The sequence below is a fragment of the Phacochoerus africanus genome, chromosome 3 (genome assembly GCF_016906955.1).
Source record: "Phacochoerus africanus isolate WHEZ1 chromosome 3, ROS_Pafr_v1, whole genome shotgun sequence".
Lineage (NCBI taxonomy): Eukaryota > Metazoa > Chordata > Mammalia > Artiodactyla > Suidae > Phacochoerus > Phacochoerus africanus.
In genome coordinates this window covers 184,057,021-184,073,443 of record NC_062546.1, presented here as the reverse complement: position 1 = coordinate 184,073,443, position 16,423 = coordinate 184,057,021, and the positions used below count along the sequence as shown (strand labels likewise).

At 47.9% G+C, this 16,423-nt stretch overlaps 1 protein-coding gene across 1 annotated transcript in view; it reads left to right on the top strand.

Moving 5' to 3' along the window:
* MARCHF4 (membrane associated ring-CH-type finger 4) overlaps positions 1 to 16,423 on the top strand; it is a 104,298-nt gene that overhangs the window by 68,266 nt on the left and 19,609 nt on the right. Inside the window, exon 2 of the mRNA XM_047770253.1 lies at positions 13,216 to 13,371. Coding sequence (XP_047626209.1) covers positions 13,216 to 13,371 — 156 coding nt within the window. The remainder of the gene's footprint in view (positions 1 to 13,215; positions 13,372 to 16,423) is intronic.

Sequence of the window (16,423 nt, the reverse complement as noted above, 5' to 3'; positions counted from 1 at the left end):
GCACGCCTCCTTGAGAGGTGTGAAAAGAATTGGGCTGAACTTTCAGCAGACGCTGGAATGGGTGTCACCCGGTGAGAGGCATCCACATTGCAGGGATGTGGGACAGACCCTCTGATGCTCTGAACCCAGAGAGCGAGGACTCTGGACTATTTTCCTATCTCAGTGATGGCCCACAGCACCTCTCACTAGGAAAGGATATTGCCTTCTCTGGGTTTACAGTTTCTCAGTCTAAACAGAGTACAGGAGTTCCCATTGTGGCCCAGTGGGTTATGAACCCAGCTAGTATTCATGAGGACACAGGTTCAATCTGTGGCCTTGCTCAGTGGGTTAAGGATCCAGCATTGGCATGAGCTGTGGTGTAGGTTGGAGACGTGGTTTGGATCCTGTGTTGCTGTGGCTGTGGTGTAGGCCAGCAGCTGTAGCTCTGATTCGACCTCGACCCTGGGAACTTTCATACACCATGGGTGCAGCCCCCAAAATAAATACACAAACAAACAAATAAATGGAGTGCAAACTGAATGAAGTTCATCATGAAAGAGAAATGCAACCCCCACAGAGAAAGAACTGAAAACATTTCAATGTTTATGACAGTCTCTTTAAAAAGCAGGCAGTGGAAATTACAGGGCAAAATTCTCCTTTTCCCTGTCATACTTCCCTTTCCTTGCTGAGCTCTTTGTTACATAGATCATGTTACATAGCTGCTCAGCCCTCCCTTCCCTGCACTTCCAAGGGCACTGCAGAGCTCTCAGCTTGACCCCATGAGCACACGAGTTGATAGCCTAACCTGAAAGAGGAGTGGTGGCTGAAAACACTCAGAGCATAAGAGCCCTACTTTACTCCTGTCAGGAGGTAGAGACATATGCATGTGAGGGAGGAAGGCGTGGGGAGAGACTAGCCTTCAGAGACATGGAGGCATCAGGGTGGATAGAGGGATGGGTATCCTTTTTGTCCTCCCCTCTCCCTGCAATAACAGAGCAGTTTGGCAGCACCTGGAGACTCCTGGCCCTCATCACATCGTTACTACCTACCCTTGCTATCCAGGCTCCCAGGCAGCTGAAGGGATCGCAGGCCTCAGAGAGATGAGTTTCATTTACAAGGTGGTGAGGTGAGGTGCTGGGTAAGACAACAAACTGCAGAGATGCCTGGTCCCCAGCACAGGAGGGCAGCATTCTCTGCCTCCCTCCTTGCTAGGGTGTGAAGAGATCTAGGAAGGGTAGATGGGCCATGAGTGACAACACACAAAACTCTCAGCATGTGTCAGGCAGCGATCTAAATAGTCCTCAGTGTGTACCATCTCATTTAATCCTCACAGGAGCCTGGAGAGGCAGGAAGCCACTTTGGTCTCACTTTACCTTTGAGCAAAATTGTCAACATCACACAGGTAATCAAATGGCAAAGCAAGGATCCAAACCAGCCAGCCTGGGTCCACTGGCCCCAGTAGGCAAGCTCTACTGCCTCATGCAGTAAATACTAAACACCAAGTATTTAGTATGATACTCAGTAAATGTGAACGGCAATCACAGAGAGGCAACCACAGCCAAAATGTGTGTAAAGCAGTACAGATGCAGGTGACGAGACTGGGGGCTCAGGGTGAGTAGGTAACCTGCACAGTGTCCCTCACCCAGTAAGTGGAAGAACCAGGATTTGAACGCAGCAGGTAACAACCTGCCTATAGGGTTTGGCACATAGTAAGTGCTCGGTAAGTTTTAGTTGTTGGTACTGATTTTCGTCTTTGCATACATAAGAGTCTCAGAGTGATCTAGGAGCAGAAGGTTGGCTGAAGAGTATCTGGTCCAGAGCTTCACAAATGAGTTCTAGCCAACCTTACTTCAAGAGGTGAAAATATCTATATAGAACCCAAAACTCTGGAGTTGGAAGTTCCTGTTGTGGCTCAGGGGATAATGAACTGGACTAGTATCCATGAGGATGAGGGTTCGATTCCTAGCCTTGCTCAGTGGGTTAAGGATCTTGTGTTGCCATGCTGTGGCATAGGATGGTGGCTGCAGCTCCAATTTGACCCCTAGCCTGGGAACTTCCATATGCTGCAGGCACAAACCTAAAAAGCAAAAACAAAACAAAACAAAAAATCAAAAACAAAAACAAAACTCTGGAATATAGCCTGGAATTGAAATGCTTAACTAACCCTCCAATAGTATGGGTATGATAGTATGATGGAAGATAGTGTGTATCACTGGGTCACTATGCTGCACAGCAGAAATTGACACAACATTGCAAATCAACTATACTGTAAAAAAAAATTTTAAAGAGAAAAAAACCTTCCAAGTGATCCTACATATTGAAATTCTGAAAACCAAGGAATCAAGGCTTAGGTGACTTAAATCCCCGTCACCACCTAAAGGGCAGCAGAGCTTGGAATGGCACCAGGAAAGACCCTACTGTTCTTTGTAAGAGTCAGTCGTATAAAAGGTTCTAAGCACAGAGAGCCAAGCATCAGAACATCTGTATAACACGTCAGCATAGTGCGTTCACAATTGTAACCTCTGCTGTATCCCCTGGATAATAGACTAATTACCGTGACAGAAAATTAATTTGTGTAGCATTTCACTGCATCCCCTTCAAATAACTTGAGGGTTTTGCACCACTGAAAAAGGATCCTCTGCTCGTGCCCAAGGACTAAGAAAGGCTGACCCCAGGAGGCACTTGAGTGTTTACACTTTATCTTGCCATTGACTTGTGCCCTTGGCTCGGCCCAGCTTTTAGGAAAGAAGGAGAACACGGTGACCTGGAAGTTCAGGAAACAAGCCCAGCCCACTGCTGTATGCAAATAGCCCAATCCTAGCCAGCGAGGTTTACCAAAGTTCTGTTTTCCTACTGAGGCCAAGGGCTGAGGGCAGATCAGCCTTTAATTTTAGCTTTTTGCTAACAATGGTGAGGATATGATAAGTTGTACAGGAAGACACATGGACAGTACGTGGCTCATTTAGGTCACTGGAAATACAAATAGGATGATGAATATCCTCATAAAATAGGACCTTCTTCTGCCAGCCCTCTTGGAGCTTGGTTTGTTTATTATGCAGATCATGTTTGACTTTATGGAATTGGATGTTATTTAAATTCAATTATTGTGAGGTTAAGTTCTTCTTTCTAGTACCAGTTGAGTAAATTTAAAGGCAGTTAGAGGGAATAGGTACATTTGTCTTATACCAGTTAAATTATAGAGAGAAGAGCACTGCAGGAATAAAATAATTACAAGGAAAATAGAAAAACAGAGTTTGGAGGGCTTGGTTTGGGTTTGCGTGTTTGTTTTCCATGTCACTTTCTGTATTCCCTGTTTTGAACTGACGAAGGCTCAAAAAATTTTCCATGAAGAGGAAGACAGATTTTGTGTGTGTGTGTGTGTGTGTGTGTGTGTGTTGTTTGTGAAAATACACTGCTGGCATGAGAGAACTGGAAATAATTGTGTGGTTAATTGAATTTAGTGTAGATAACTAGAGCTCATTAAAGCCTTAAATCTTTTTTTTTTTTTTTACTTAGTAATAGAGTTCTTTTTTTTTTTTTTTAATCAAATTATCTTGCAACAGTTCCCTATTTCCTTCTGCCAGTGTTGACACACTTAGTCTTCTGAAGCCAGGGTTCGGCCTTGGTGCCACTGAGAGGGGACAAGAGAAGCTTGGCCCTGGCCTGGCTGGGAAGGGAGCATGTTAAGTGCTATGGATGAGTGGTCAGAAAGGGCTCCAGCCAGAAAACAAATCACTGCCGCTACACTGCCTGACACCATATGCAGAGAATACAGAGTGGTTTGTCTGTGTTTAGTCAAGGATTCTAGGGCCATGGGCATCTTTGAAGGTCATCTTGCCAATGACCTGCCTCCCAGCCTGCCTCCCAGAGATAAGGGAGAGTTTGCTTCATCATCCTCCTGGACAGCAGGAGCCACGCCACCTCCTGTTTCTCTCTCTACCATAACCTTTGTGGGAATGTTCTCAAGATTGGCATTCTTCTCGATCCCAGTACCAGGATAGCTTGACCTCTCGCAGGTCTGTGGCATCAAGAAATCACTTCCTGGTGTCCTGCAGGAAGAAGATGTGGGGATTGTCTAGATTTTCTTTCTGGTCGCTGGTCCCATCTGTGCGCCCCATCCCCAAGTCTGTTCCCCAGCCCAGATCACAGCTCCACATGTAGTTGGTCAATATCATGGACCAGTTTGGTTGTACACATAAAGTTGGGAGGGTGTGTAGTTGATAAGCCTTACTGTTTGTTGTTTCCCCCAGACATGTGGAGTCTGGGGAGCAGAACAAAGCAGTTTTTTGCTTTCCTGGTCAATCAACTGTCCCTCCTCACAGAGACTACCTAGGATGCATGTCGAGGAATCTCTACTTTCCTAGCATCCCTCCTAATTCTCCTCCACAACCTCAGGGAAACTTTCCTATTCCTGTGCCCATTCCTCCCACCCCAATACATACAGGTTCCACTCCTCTCTGGAAGGGAAATTCTGATTTTAAGGCTATAAGTCCTCTGAGTCTTCATAGTGGAACATCCACAAGGCTAGAGAAATTTTCGTCATTAATACTGACCACATCTCAGAGAAAACTTTAATGCATCCCTATGCATATAAAAGTCTCTGCCCTTTAATTTTGACTTAACAGATGTCTCTGCCCCACCAAGGGTGAGGGTCTGAGGAGGGAGGGAGAGGGGAGTTAAACCATCCTGTCCCCAGCCACCACCCCGCCCCCACATCAATTAACCACCACATCAATGAATATGCAATGAACACTGCCTGGAATTGAGTTCAGAGGAGAGAGGCAAAGGGGAATGGGGCTTCTGCCTTCACTTTTACATGTTAATAGGGGTCCACCTCTCTTCTTAGGGCTGGAAAGGTAAGGATCTGATGAACAAGTCTGCTGGGGGTAGGAGAAGAGATGGAAGGCAGGGACACTGGAGTGGGCTGAGATGCTAGGGGTGTAGGCAGCCTGATGGACAGAACTGGTTTCAGAGCCTTACTCTCCTTTCTCTTGAGCAAGTAACCACCTCTCTGAGTGGATATCTTCATAGGTAAAGCAGAAGAAATAATTATTAGCCTCATTCGGGATAGTAGATGGTATTAGGTCCATAAAAGTATTTTGTTAGCATGGTGAGATGTTTGTAACATTAGGATTATCAATAAGAAGGAAATTTTTTTTCAAAGGAAGAAGGAATTAAAGAAGGAAGGAAGGAATTGTGGAAGGAAGGAAGGGAATTGATCAATGTTTGGAGTAGATGAGAAGGTGGCCTTAGAGACAAGGACATCTGCCATAACCCCATCATAACCATTTCCATATTAGCCAGCATTTACAGACACCTTATTGTGTGCCAGGTAGGGTGCTAGATATTTTGTTACTGCCTTCCTCTCCCAGCTTCACAGATGAGCCATTTTATTTTAATAGAAAGGACCCTCCATGGTGCCAGCAATCCTACTTTATTTCTCTAGTTCATAACTCTTAACTCTCCCAGATGACTATTTTATGCCCATTTTCAGACCTCCAATACCTCCTCCACAACTTCACTTTTGGTCCGTGGTTTTTCTTCATCTAGAAAATGGAAGAAATTGAAAGAAAACCTGCCAAATGCATGGTTAACTCTTGGTTCTCATTCAGTGGACCGATCAGCAGCATTTGACAGGGCTGATCGCTCCCTCTTTCTTGAGGCACTTTGTCTTCTCTTTGGATTTTGGAACTTCACATTCTCTTCTCAGCCCACTGACACCCCCCCACACACATTGACCTCGGGCTCTTCTTGTTCTTTCCCATCTCCTAAGCTCCAGGAAGCAGCCCTGTGTCCTCCCTCTTCTCATCGGCACTCACTACTAGGCTCATGGTTCTAAACACCATCCATATGCCAGTTACTCTCAAGTTCATTTCTTGAGCATGGACCTCTCCCTTGAACTCCAGACTAATAGGTATTGTAGTCTCTATTTGATGTCTCCACTTGGATAATTAAGAGGCATCTCAAAACTGACACAGACACAAAGGAGCTCCGAATCTACTCTCCCAAACCAGTCCCTCCCTCAGTCTTTCCCATGTCAATTGAAGGCAACTCTCCACCTTCTCCATGGCTCAGCTTCTCATCATCTTTGACTTTTTTCTTCTCATTCACCACCCCCAATCTATCAGCAAGTCTTAATATCTGTATCTTCAAAAACATGTACCACTTCTCAGAGTTTCCACTGTTACCCTACTGGTCCGCCATCATCGCTTCCCTGGGTTATTCCAACAGCCTCCTGGCTACCTACTTGACCTTTACTTCCTTCTAGTCTATTTTCAATACAGCAGCCGGAAGGATCCTATCGAAGTCAGATCATGTCATTCTCTTCTGCTCAAAACACCCTCATGATTTCCCATCGCATTCACAACAAATACCAAGTCCTTAAAACAGACCAGAAGCCTTGTCTGGTTTGTCCCCCCACCCCATTCTTGATCTCAATCATGTATCTGACCTCATCTCCTACTTCCATTCCCCCATTCACTCTACCTCAGAACACTGGCCTCTTTGGTGTCCCTAGAACATGCTGGGCATGCTTCTGCCTCAGGGCCTTTGCATGTGATGTTCCCTCTACTTGGAATGCTCAGGCCCCAGGTACCTAAATGGCTTGTTCCCTCATCTTTCTGTGGTCTTCCCTTAAAGGTCCCCATTTTGGAATTTCAACCAGCCTTCTCCCCGGTATTCCATTTCCTGTTCCCTGCTTATTTTTCTCCATAGCACAGAACAGCATCTTTGGTACTTATAGTTTTCTTTGTTTATCTTTTGTAAACATCTGTTTCTCTTAAAATTTGGTAGTTTTGGTTCACTGTTGTGACACCCCTGTCATCTAGAACAGAACTTGGAACATACTATATGTATATTTGATGAATAAAGGAATGATTTAATGTGGCACAGAGAAGTTAAGCAACTTGCCCAGAGTCACATAGATTGTAAGAGCCTGGACAAATTCGAGTCTGGGATTGGAGCCTAAACTCTTAACCACCTCATTAGTCTCAATAAAGGGAAATGTCCCTAAACTCCACCCCAAGGCTGGTGTGTGTATTGTCTCCTTTGTCCTCAACTCCCAGAGCTGCAAACAGCAGGGCTGGGGCTGTCTCTGCCTCACTAGACTATTTTTTTTCCTTTCTGCTCAGTGGCAAGGATGCCTGGTGCCCATATGGGTGGAAGGGAAGTCTTTAGCTTACCTGCCACCACCATGGCAACCAGGTAAACTAAGGATTCCAGAAGTGAGTCCTTTCAGATTGAGAGGGGAGGAAAACTGAAGAAATAAACAGAAAGAAATCTGCGAATGGAGATAAGCCTGGAGTCCTGAGCCTGCAGCTTGCTGTGTCATTGGCAGCAAAGAGAATCCATCCTATTCTCTTCCCCCCGCACCAGCTCCGCCACAGCCAAGGGCTGTGGATTACCTTGTCCTGCCTCTAGCATGACCCCACTTAACCTATCCTAGTGGCCTTCTGTGCATCCTTGCCAGGGAAAGAGCTCCCCTGAACACTCTCAGTGGCCCCAGGGTGACACAGAGGACAGTCCTGGGACAGAAGTTGGGAGACTTGCATTCTGACCCTTCATCCACCTCATCAGGGTGGACTCTCTTATGAATTTCTTTAATCTCAACCCCTGCCTAGGCTCAGCTGATGCTTTACTTAAGGCCTGGCTCCCCTCCTTACCTATTTGATCATGGCAGCATAGAATAGAGTTGGAGTAGAAAAACTATGACATAAAAGTCCTTACAGAAAGGTGAGTTAGAATCGTAATATTTTCACAAGAGACCTTACTTGGGCCAGGCTCCATGCCTGATACTTTGAGTGTATGATCCCATGCCATTCTTATAGCCACTCTTTGAGGAGGTAAGAGTTACCTGCAATGAAAAGATGATGAAACAGAGCCTCAGAGAGGTTGAGAGACTTACCCAAGTTTGCACAGCCAGTAAACACTGAAGAGGCATTTAAACCTGAGAGTTGGTCTCTAAAACTCATGCTCGTCACCCCTCCCTTACACTGTGTTCCATGCAGGCTAGGGGATTAGAGAAGATCTGATTTTTCTTGCCTTAGTTATTCCCAGGGAGGGAATCTGGATGCCAAAGCTCTGAGCAGATCATGGAGGAAGTATCTGGTACCCTTTGCATTTAATGAGCCCCTTTGATCTGCGGAGTTTGCTGAGTGCTGCAGACAAGATCGTAATAATCCTCCAGCCCAATGGAGCCTCAGAAGATGTGCAGTGTGGCCAAGAAATGCACCTTTATTGTGCAACTAAAACATGCCCAGTTCTACAGGGCATGCAGGAGCATACCAAATCCTGGAGGAGACCACTGAAGAATGATTAAGGGCCAGGCCATGGGTGATGATATGGGGAAAGAAGACAGGTCTGTAGCTGGCAGTTGTGGGAGACTTGGTGCGGGCCTGGGTCTGGGCCAGGGAGAGACAGAGAAGACACCCAGGGGTACAGGTGCAGAAGGAACAGCAGGGACCAGGGTGCAGAGGGGGGTGGCGTGGTAAGAAGCTCAGAATCTGAGGCCATAAAGACCTGGTTTTACATTCTGGCTATGCCGCTGGCTGGCTGAGTGACCCTGTGTTGGTCATTTAAACTTTCTCTTTGATGAGCCTCTCTGTTATGTTGAGAGATGTTTACCATCTCAGTTGCCATGTTCCACCAATTTTCCTTTTTTTTTTTTTTTTTCCGGCTGCCCCAGGGAATAAGGAGCTCCCAGGCTAGGGGTCAGATCCGAGCCACAGCTTCAAACTATGCCACAGCTGCAGCAACACTGGATCCCTAACCCACAGTGCCAAGCTGGGGATTGAACTTGAATCCCAGCCCTCCCAAGACCCTGTCAATCCCATTGTGTCACAGTGGGAGCTCCTCATTTTAGCTTTTAATAGAGTTTACTGCAAAACACATCTTCCTTTAGTCTAATATGAATCCATGTGGTTGTGGGCTCATTTCCGTTTTTCTTGCTCTTAAAGAAGAACAGGTTGACCAGTCAAAGATGGTATAGGGTCTAGGGTAAGTTCTCTTAGAAGCCTTAAACACACAAAAAAGATTATGGCCCTCCTTCTCAATGTACATAAAATACAACACTTATGTGAATGCCAAGGTTAAATCCTCTATTGCTACTTTCATGAAAGATAAACTTTCCTGTTTTTTTATGGCTGAGTAGTACTCCATTGTACAGGTGCACCATGTCTTCTTATTCCATTTATCTGTCAATGGACATTTAGGTTGTTTCCATTCTTGGCTATTGTGCATAGTGCTGCAATGAACACAGAGGTGTGTGTATCTTTTCGAATTATAGTTTTGTCCAGATATATGCCCAGGAGTGGGATTGCTGGATCATATGGTAATTCTATATTTAGTTTTCTGAGGACCCTCCGTACTGTTTTCCAAGGGGTAGACAGAGGGAGTGGGATGGATGGGGAATTTGTGGTTGGTAGATGCAAACTATTACATTTAGAATGGATAATCAGGAGTTCCCACTGTGATGCAGTGGAAAAGAATCCAACTAGTATCCATGAGGTTTGATCCCTGGCTTTGCTCAGTGGGTTAAGGATCCGGCGTTGCCGTGAGCATGTAGGTGAAAGATGTGGCTCAGATCCCACATTGCTCTGGCTGTGACATAGGCCAGCAGCTGCAGCTCTGATTCCACCCCTAGCCTGGAAACTTCCATATGTCACAGGTGTGGCCCTAAAAAGCAAGAAAAGAAAAAAAAGAATGGATAAGCAATGAGGTACTACTGTATAGCAAAGGGAACTATAGCCAATCACTTAGAATAGAACAAGATGGAAGATGGTCTGAGAAAAAGAATATATATATATATATATATATATATATATATATATATATATATATATAACTGCGTCATTTTGCTGTACAGCAGAAATTGAAGGAACTTTGTAAACCAACTATGCTTTAATAAAAATAAAATTTTTTTTAAAAAGTTAAAATCTTCTAACTGCTTCGGTGTCCTTGTTTTCTAGCATTTGTGGCACCCAAAGCAAGTCCCTATTCTGGCTTTTGGCTTGTTCAGTGCCAAGGGAAAGTGTAGGAGACAAGGGTCTCCAGGGGAAACTGCACACCTTTGGCATCTTGACCCGTAGCCAGGCACTGGGACAAGGCCAGTTCACACTCCCTCCTTCTCCAGGTAACTAGGTGGAGAATAGGGGGTCCCAGTGAGCCCTGATGTGCCTACCTCCAGATCCACAGTCTTGTTACCAGCGCTGCCCTGGGCAGCAGCTCTTCCTGCCCTGTCTCATGGCTGCCATTCGCAAAGCAAGGAGAACAGCCTTTGCTGTTGCTTGGCACTGTTGCCAAGGACCGGAAGTAATGTCTCTTACCTGACTGGCAATTTGACATGGCTGCTTAACAACCCGATTAATCAAACCCAGCTCATCCTGTTAGAATTAATGAGGCTCGGAAATGCTGCAATGAATAATGAGGGTTTTTGCCCCTCCCTAAGCACCTCTCCCCACTGTTCCCCTCCTATTTCTTTCTCAGAACCACATAGCAGCTACTCAACACCAAGGGTCCGTAGGCCTTGACAGGTATGCTGAGTGCATGGCAAGGTGGGCATCTCTTGTCTCTTCCACTCCTCTCCCTCAATCCATTGCTGCTCCCCTGGAGCCAGACACTGGCCATGTCCTAGAGGAGCAAAACCTCCTATTCATCAAACTGATATGTATGCATCTCACCCTCAAAGTTGGACGGACGGAGTTCCCATCGTGGCGGAGTGGTTAACGAATCCGACTAGGAACCATGAGGTTGCGGGTTCGGTCCCTGCCCTTGCTCAGTGGGTTAACGATCCGGCGTTGCCGTGAGCTGTGGTGTAGGTTGCAGACGCGGCTCGGATCCCGCGTTGCTGTGGCTCTAGCGTAGGCCGGCGGCTACAGCTCCGATTCGACCCCTAGCCTGGGAACCTCCATATGCCGAGGGAGCGGCCCAAGAAATAGCAACAACAACAAAAAAAAAAAAAAAAAAAGAAAGAAAGAAAAGAAAAGTTGGACGGAGTGTCCAATAGTTTCAGGCGCTGTACTAGATGCTACGGATGTAAAGATGGATATAAGATGTATATTGTAGTTGTGAGGGATCCCAGAGATACACGGGAAAGTGCCTTAACAGGGAGTACTGGAAGACCCCAGACCTTCAATCGCAGTGAAGGGGGCCTGTCGATACTAGAGGAGAAGAGTGGGGAAGCTGGGAGGATTTTATGAGGATAAGGCACGCTCAATGTTTCTGCTACGGGGTTCATTCATTGTACATATGGAGTGCTGTGCACTAAGTGAGGTGCTGGGGTCCCAAGGTCAGAAAGATGGACATGGTTCCCATTATTATGGAGTGGACAGTCTCATCCCAAATCCTTAGGGCAGTGAAGGAAATCTGAGTAGATGCTTAATCTGTTTTTCACTTACTTAAGCACAAAGGTTGTTGAGGGTCTGCTGGGCGTGGGCTAGGCACTGGGGGAATGGGGTGTAGAGATGAACAACCCCTCACCCCTGACTTCCAGGGCTCCTCTGAGGGCTAGACAGGCACATACAGAGCTCCCCATAGACTGTGCTGAGTGCTTTAACAGGAATGTATATGCCCAAGAAGCTCAGCACAAGGTACTCAGAGATCAAAGCAACCTTTGATCAAAGCTCAAAGCTCAACTTGTAGAAATCAGAATGACTCCCTGTAGGAGGTGGCTTTGGAACCAATATGAAGACAGAAAAGCAGTTTGACAGGTATACCAGGTGCAAAGGGACACTCTAGACCTCTTCCAGGCCAAGGAATAGTCTGAGTGATAGGAGCTGAAATGGCAGGGAAAGATGATTTCATGTATCTTGGGAGAAAATGGCTGATTCTAAGGTCTATGGCCAAGAGCATGATTCAATATGCAAATGAAGACAGGTCAGGAGCTCCTGTGCTTGCTTATTCAACGTAGTGAAATTCCCAGACTCCTAGGGACATGGCTTAAGTGGCCAGATCCAAAACCCACCAGTGTGGGGTTCAGAGAACGGGGCTGTGCATGGCAACTCCTGGGTGCTTTGGTAGGAGTGGGGAGGAAGGCATTTTTCCAAAACAGATGAGTTGGGGAAAGGAGGGCCTGGGAAGTAAGGAATGCGGGAGCCATGGGATAGGTCAGAAAGAGGTGGGTGGGCCCCACTGCTGATCTCTAAGAAGGTAAATGAAGGAGTGGGGCGGTCAGGAGTCAGCAAGCAGAAGGGACAGACCCTGAGCTATGAGGTGAAAGAGAATAGACAGGGGAGGGGATAGATGTAGGGGAGGCACTTTGGGGCCACAGCGTTAGGCTGGGCAGGAAGCAGGCACAGGCTTGAGTCATGGTCATGTGATGCGTGGTCACAGAGTCCTCTAGAAACTGAGCTCAACTCTGTGGTCCACTCACAAGGGGCTTCGAATCCAGCCACCATCTTTGCCTCCCTGCTTGGAGGCCTACCTAGGACTGGGCTTCCCATCCACTTCCAGCCAGGTTGAAGGGACAGGCCCAGAGGACCCCAGGCCTTCAGGGAGGGTGTCTGCCCAACCTCATAGGCTCCCAGATCCAAGCCTGCCTGCTGTCTTCATCACTCTGGGACCTAAAGCAAGAGGCTTCACAAAGGGGACCTGGGTCTCTACGGGCTGTCCTTCAAAAGAGGGCAAAGCCTCAGGACCAGAGTTCCAAACTCAGGCAAAGTGATCCTCGCAATATTAAAAATTTGGATTCGCTGTTGACATTTGAGCATGGGGAGATTTTACATAAACTATTGCCACCTAGGGCCCCATATCTTCAGCAGACTGGGGCTGATGCTGGCTGTCCCTTCAGCTTGGGTCTGGACCCTCCAAATCGTGCCAATCCCCACCAGCTGGCTTCTGTCACTTGTGTTGCTCACCTGGCACTGAGGGCATTTGAGTTTGAGACCCCTAGCTGAGCCTTTAAAACGAAGCCTTTCTTGGCTAACACTCCCTTTGGATGGCAGAGGGCTTCCATAGAAACACCCCCACTCATTTCTACAGACACCCTAGGACTTGCAGTCTCGAGTAGGTAGGTGCCCAGGGCTCACTACTGTTAGCTGAATTCACTGAAGCTGCCTGGCTCCCACCGTGGAGAGCTGGAGTCCACAGCCTCTTCTGTGGGGCCTGGGGCCTCCCAACGAAGCCTGTGGTCTGGTCTACCCCGAGACGGGGAGGGGCGGGGGACAAACCGGCTCTCGGTCCAAACCCCCATCCCCAGACTGCGGGGCTGCGCCTCACCACCCTCCGCCTCTCTCCCTGCAGGGGGAGCTGCTGAGCCCTTGCCGCTGCGATGGCTCGGTCAAGTGCACACACCAGCCTTGCCTCATCAAGTGGATCAGCGAGCGGGGCTGCTGGAGCTGCGAGCTGTGTTACTACAAGTACCACGTCATCGCCATCAGCACAAAGAACCCTCTACAGGTACCAGCAGCGCTGGGCGTGGGGGCGCGGGGGTGCGGGGGCGCCCGGCCGGGATTTCCACACCCTCTGCGTTCTGGAGGGGGGACGGTTTCACCTTAGAGTCAGGGCGGTTTGGAGAAAAGGAACGAGATGGGTCGGGTGGGCAAGCCTCAGAGTGGCAAACAGGCAGGAGGAGATGAAAGATCTGTTGTGTTTTCTCTTAAACTTCAGTAGGAAGAGGACAAAGGGGTGGGGCCAAGAGAGAGAAATAGATATAGAAGGAAAGAAATGTGGAGAATCAGATGAAAGAGAATAAGTGAGCTAATGGATGAATAGAATCAGAATGATAAGGAAAAGGACTAGGAAGAAAAGAGAGGAGGAGGGAGGAGAAAAACTGGAAAGACAGAGAGACCAGAGGACAGAAGAGTGTGGGATGGAAAAGACAGGCGGGAGGGTAAGGAGGAGGACTGCATAAAGCTAAGGGTGGAAGGGAAGACCTGAGGACAGCGGAAGCCCAGTGGCACTTCCCAAACTTGACAGTGCATGTAATTCACCTGCAATCTTGTCAAAAGGCAGACTGTGATTCAGGAGCATGGGGCAGATTCTGCATTTCTAACAAGCTATCGAGTGATGTTGATGCTGCCAGTCCAAGAGACCACACCTCTCCGCACAAAGCACTAGAGAAAAATGGAGCTAAGACAGGAGAGGGAAGCGGAGGGAAAGAGAAGAAGGGGCAAGAAGGAAGAAAGAAAAGGGAGAGACTATCAAGACTCTACTGTGAAGGGCAAGGGCGGGAGGGCCAGGGCTCAGGTGGGGTCTGCGAAACAGATTCACACAGAGCTGGACCTGTCAGAGCCAAAGGCTCCCTCGCTCTCCTCGCTGACCCCCACCCCCCCAGCCCTGACACATCCATCATCCCCAGAGATGCTGGCAGGCACTGCGCCACCTCATAAATCCTCCAAATGCACAGCTTCCCCTGCGAGGCACACACACATAGAGAGCGCTTTGCTTCTGAAAATACTTCCACATGTGCATGGTCAGCCAATTAAGCTGCTACATAATCAATTAGCCAGCAGGCCAGTAAGGATGGGAACTCTGGCAGCTCGGCGCCATTGTTTCTCTCCTCCTCCCCTCTGCAAGCTCAGGAGGGCGGGTGGTTTGGAAGTGATGGTGTGGTGGGGTCTTTGCATGGAAGGTAGCTGGAAGCACCTGGAGATGCAGTGTCCATTCCTGTGGGCCAGCGCAGGGTGGGGGTGTTATTTCTGGGGGGAGGTATTAAAACCCCCAGGCACCTCACCCAAGGGGTCAGAATAAGAGGTGCCTCACCCTGCGCTGGTTCCATCTCTAGCCATTCATTTCAAAGTCTTGAAGCATCTTAAAATAGCAGTGTCGTGAGACAGCTGATTCCACACCCTGGGGTGCATTAACTCTTCCCATCCTTCTCAGCTGATTCAAGTCCTGAAAAGGGTCAGAGTCCAAACCTACAAGCCCACCCCAGAGTGCCCCACTGGCTCTGCCCTTGGCTTATAAATAGGCATCTGCCCTTGACACATAAAATGAAAAACCATTTAGGGATAACTTTTTCCTGGAGGTAAAGAAAAGAAAAGGTTATTCTAATCTCCTAAGTGCGGTAAGCAAATGGCAGTGTTGACAAATATGATCTATTACTTTATTCGTAAGTTACTACCGCGTCTTTAACTGTGACTTTCTAGCCACCGATTCTGATTCTGTTACTCCTGAACTGTGAGTGGACCACACTGCACTCTATGGTGTATACTCAGTAAATGCCATTTCACTTTTCCAGGTAGTACCAGAAGAAGGAAGTCATCTGGACTAGCAGCAGTAGTGTGTGGTTGTGGCCCAAATTGTCCCAATTGTATGCCCTAGGCTTCTCAGGCTCAGCCAAGTATGAGACATGCCAGGTGTTTGCTCAGCCACAGTGGAGCAAATTCTGCTTCTCCAGCCCGGCTGGACCATCTGCAGTACAGGATGGAGCAGGCAGGCCCTGCTGAGAGTGGGTGGAGCAATGGATGGCACGTAGGGTTACCTCTGCTATCAGAATAGGAAGGTTTCTTCTGGGTCTCTCATCTCTCACCTCTAGGTCCATGACTCATACGATGTTGTAAGAAAACAGCCATCAGGACAGCCAGTTATCTCAGTGACCCTCTGCAAGCTCTGTTTCTAGGAAGATACCCCGAGAAAGGAGGCATTTTGGAGTAGCCCTGTGGTCTCCAGGCTCCGTGGCTGCCTCTTACTCTGTGCTACACCTGAACTGCAATTTTATTAATGACCATTTTCTTAGTGCATACTGGGGGCCAGTCACTGGCCTATGTATTCACATATATTATCTCATTTAATACTGCAAACAACCCAATGCAATGGGTCCTATCATTATTCCCAATTTACAGATGAGATGGTGGAGGCATAGAGGGGTGAGCAATTTGCCCAATGTCACCCTGGTGGGGCAGGGTTACATCCAAGGGGTCTGACTCCTGAGTCTGGCCCTTGACTTCTACCCTGCAACGCCCAGCCTGGAGTTTGCTAAACATGTTATGAACACCCCCACCCTGACATGCATAACTGTACTATTGCTGAACGTAATGAAGAACAGAAATGATGGCGTGCATACCCTTCAGAGCACTGATTAAGGAGTTACATCACTTAACCCTTACCGTCCTCTAGGAAGCAGGAAGGACTAGCTATTTCCACTTTTTGGAAATCCTGAGGATGTATTGATTTCTCCTATGTCACACTGCACAAGCTGGAGCAGAGCTGGGCCAGGATTGGGTCTCCAGGCCCTTGTTCAGTGGCCCTTCCTGTTATACAGGAGGAACCATCCCACCTTCATCCTCTTCCCTCTTTGCCTTTCTATTCATTGCACGGCAGGGCACCGAGAACTCTCGGGAAACTGCAGTCAGGCTCTCCCTGGGGACAAAGCCCTGGGGCTCTGGTGATGGCAGAGCCTGGCACCCCTGGAGCCCTCCCCTTGCAGCCTCCCTGGAATTTCGGAGCGCGCCTGTGCTCTGCTTCCTCCTTGCAGCCCTGCGGAGCCTCACGTGGGCCAGGCAGGAGT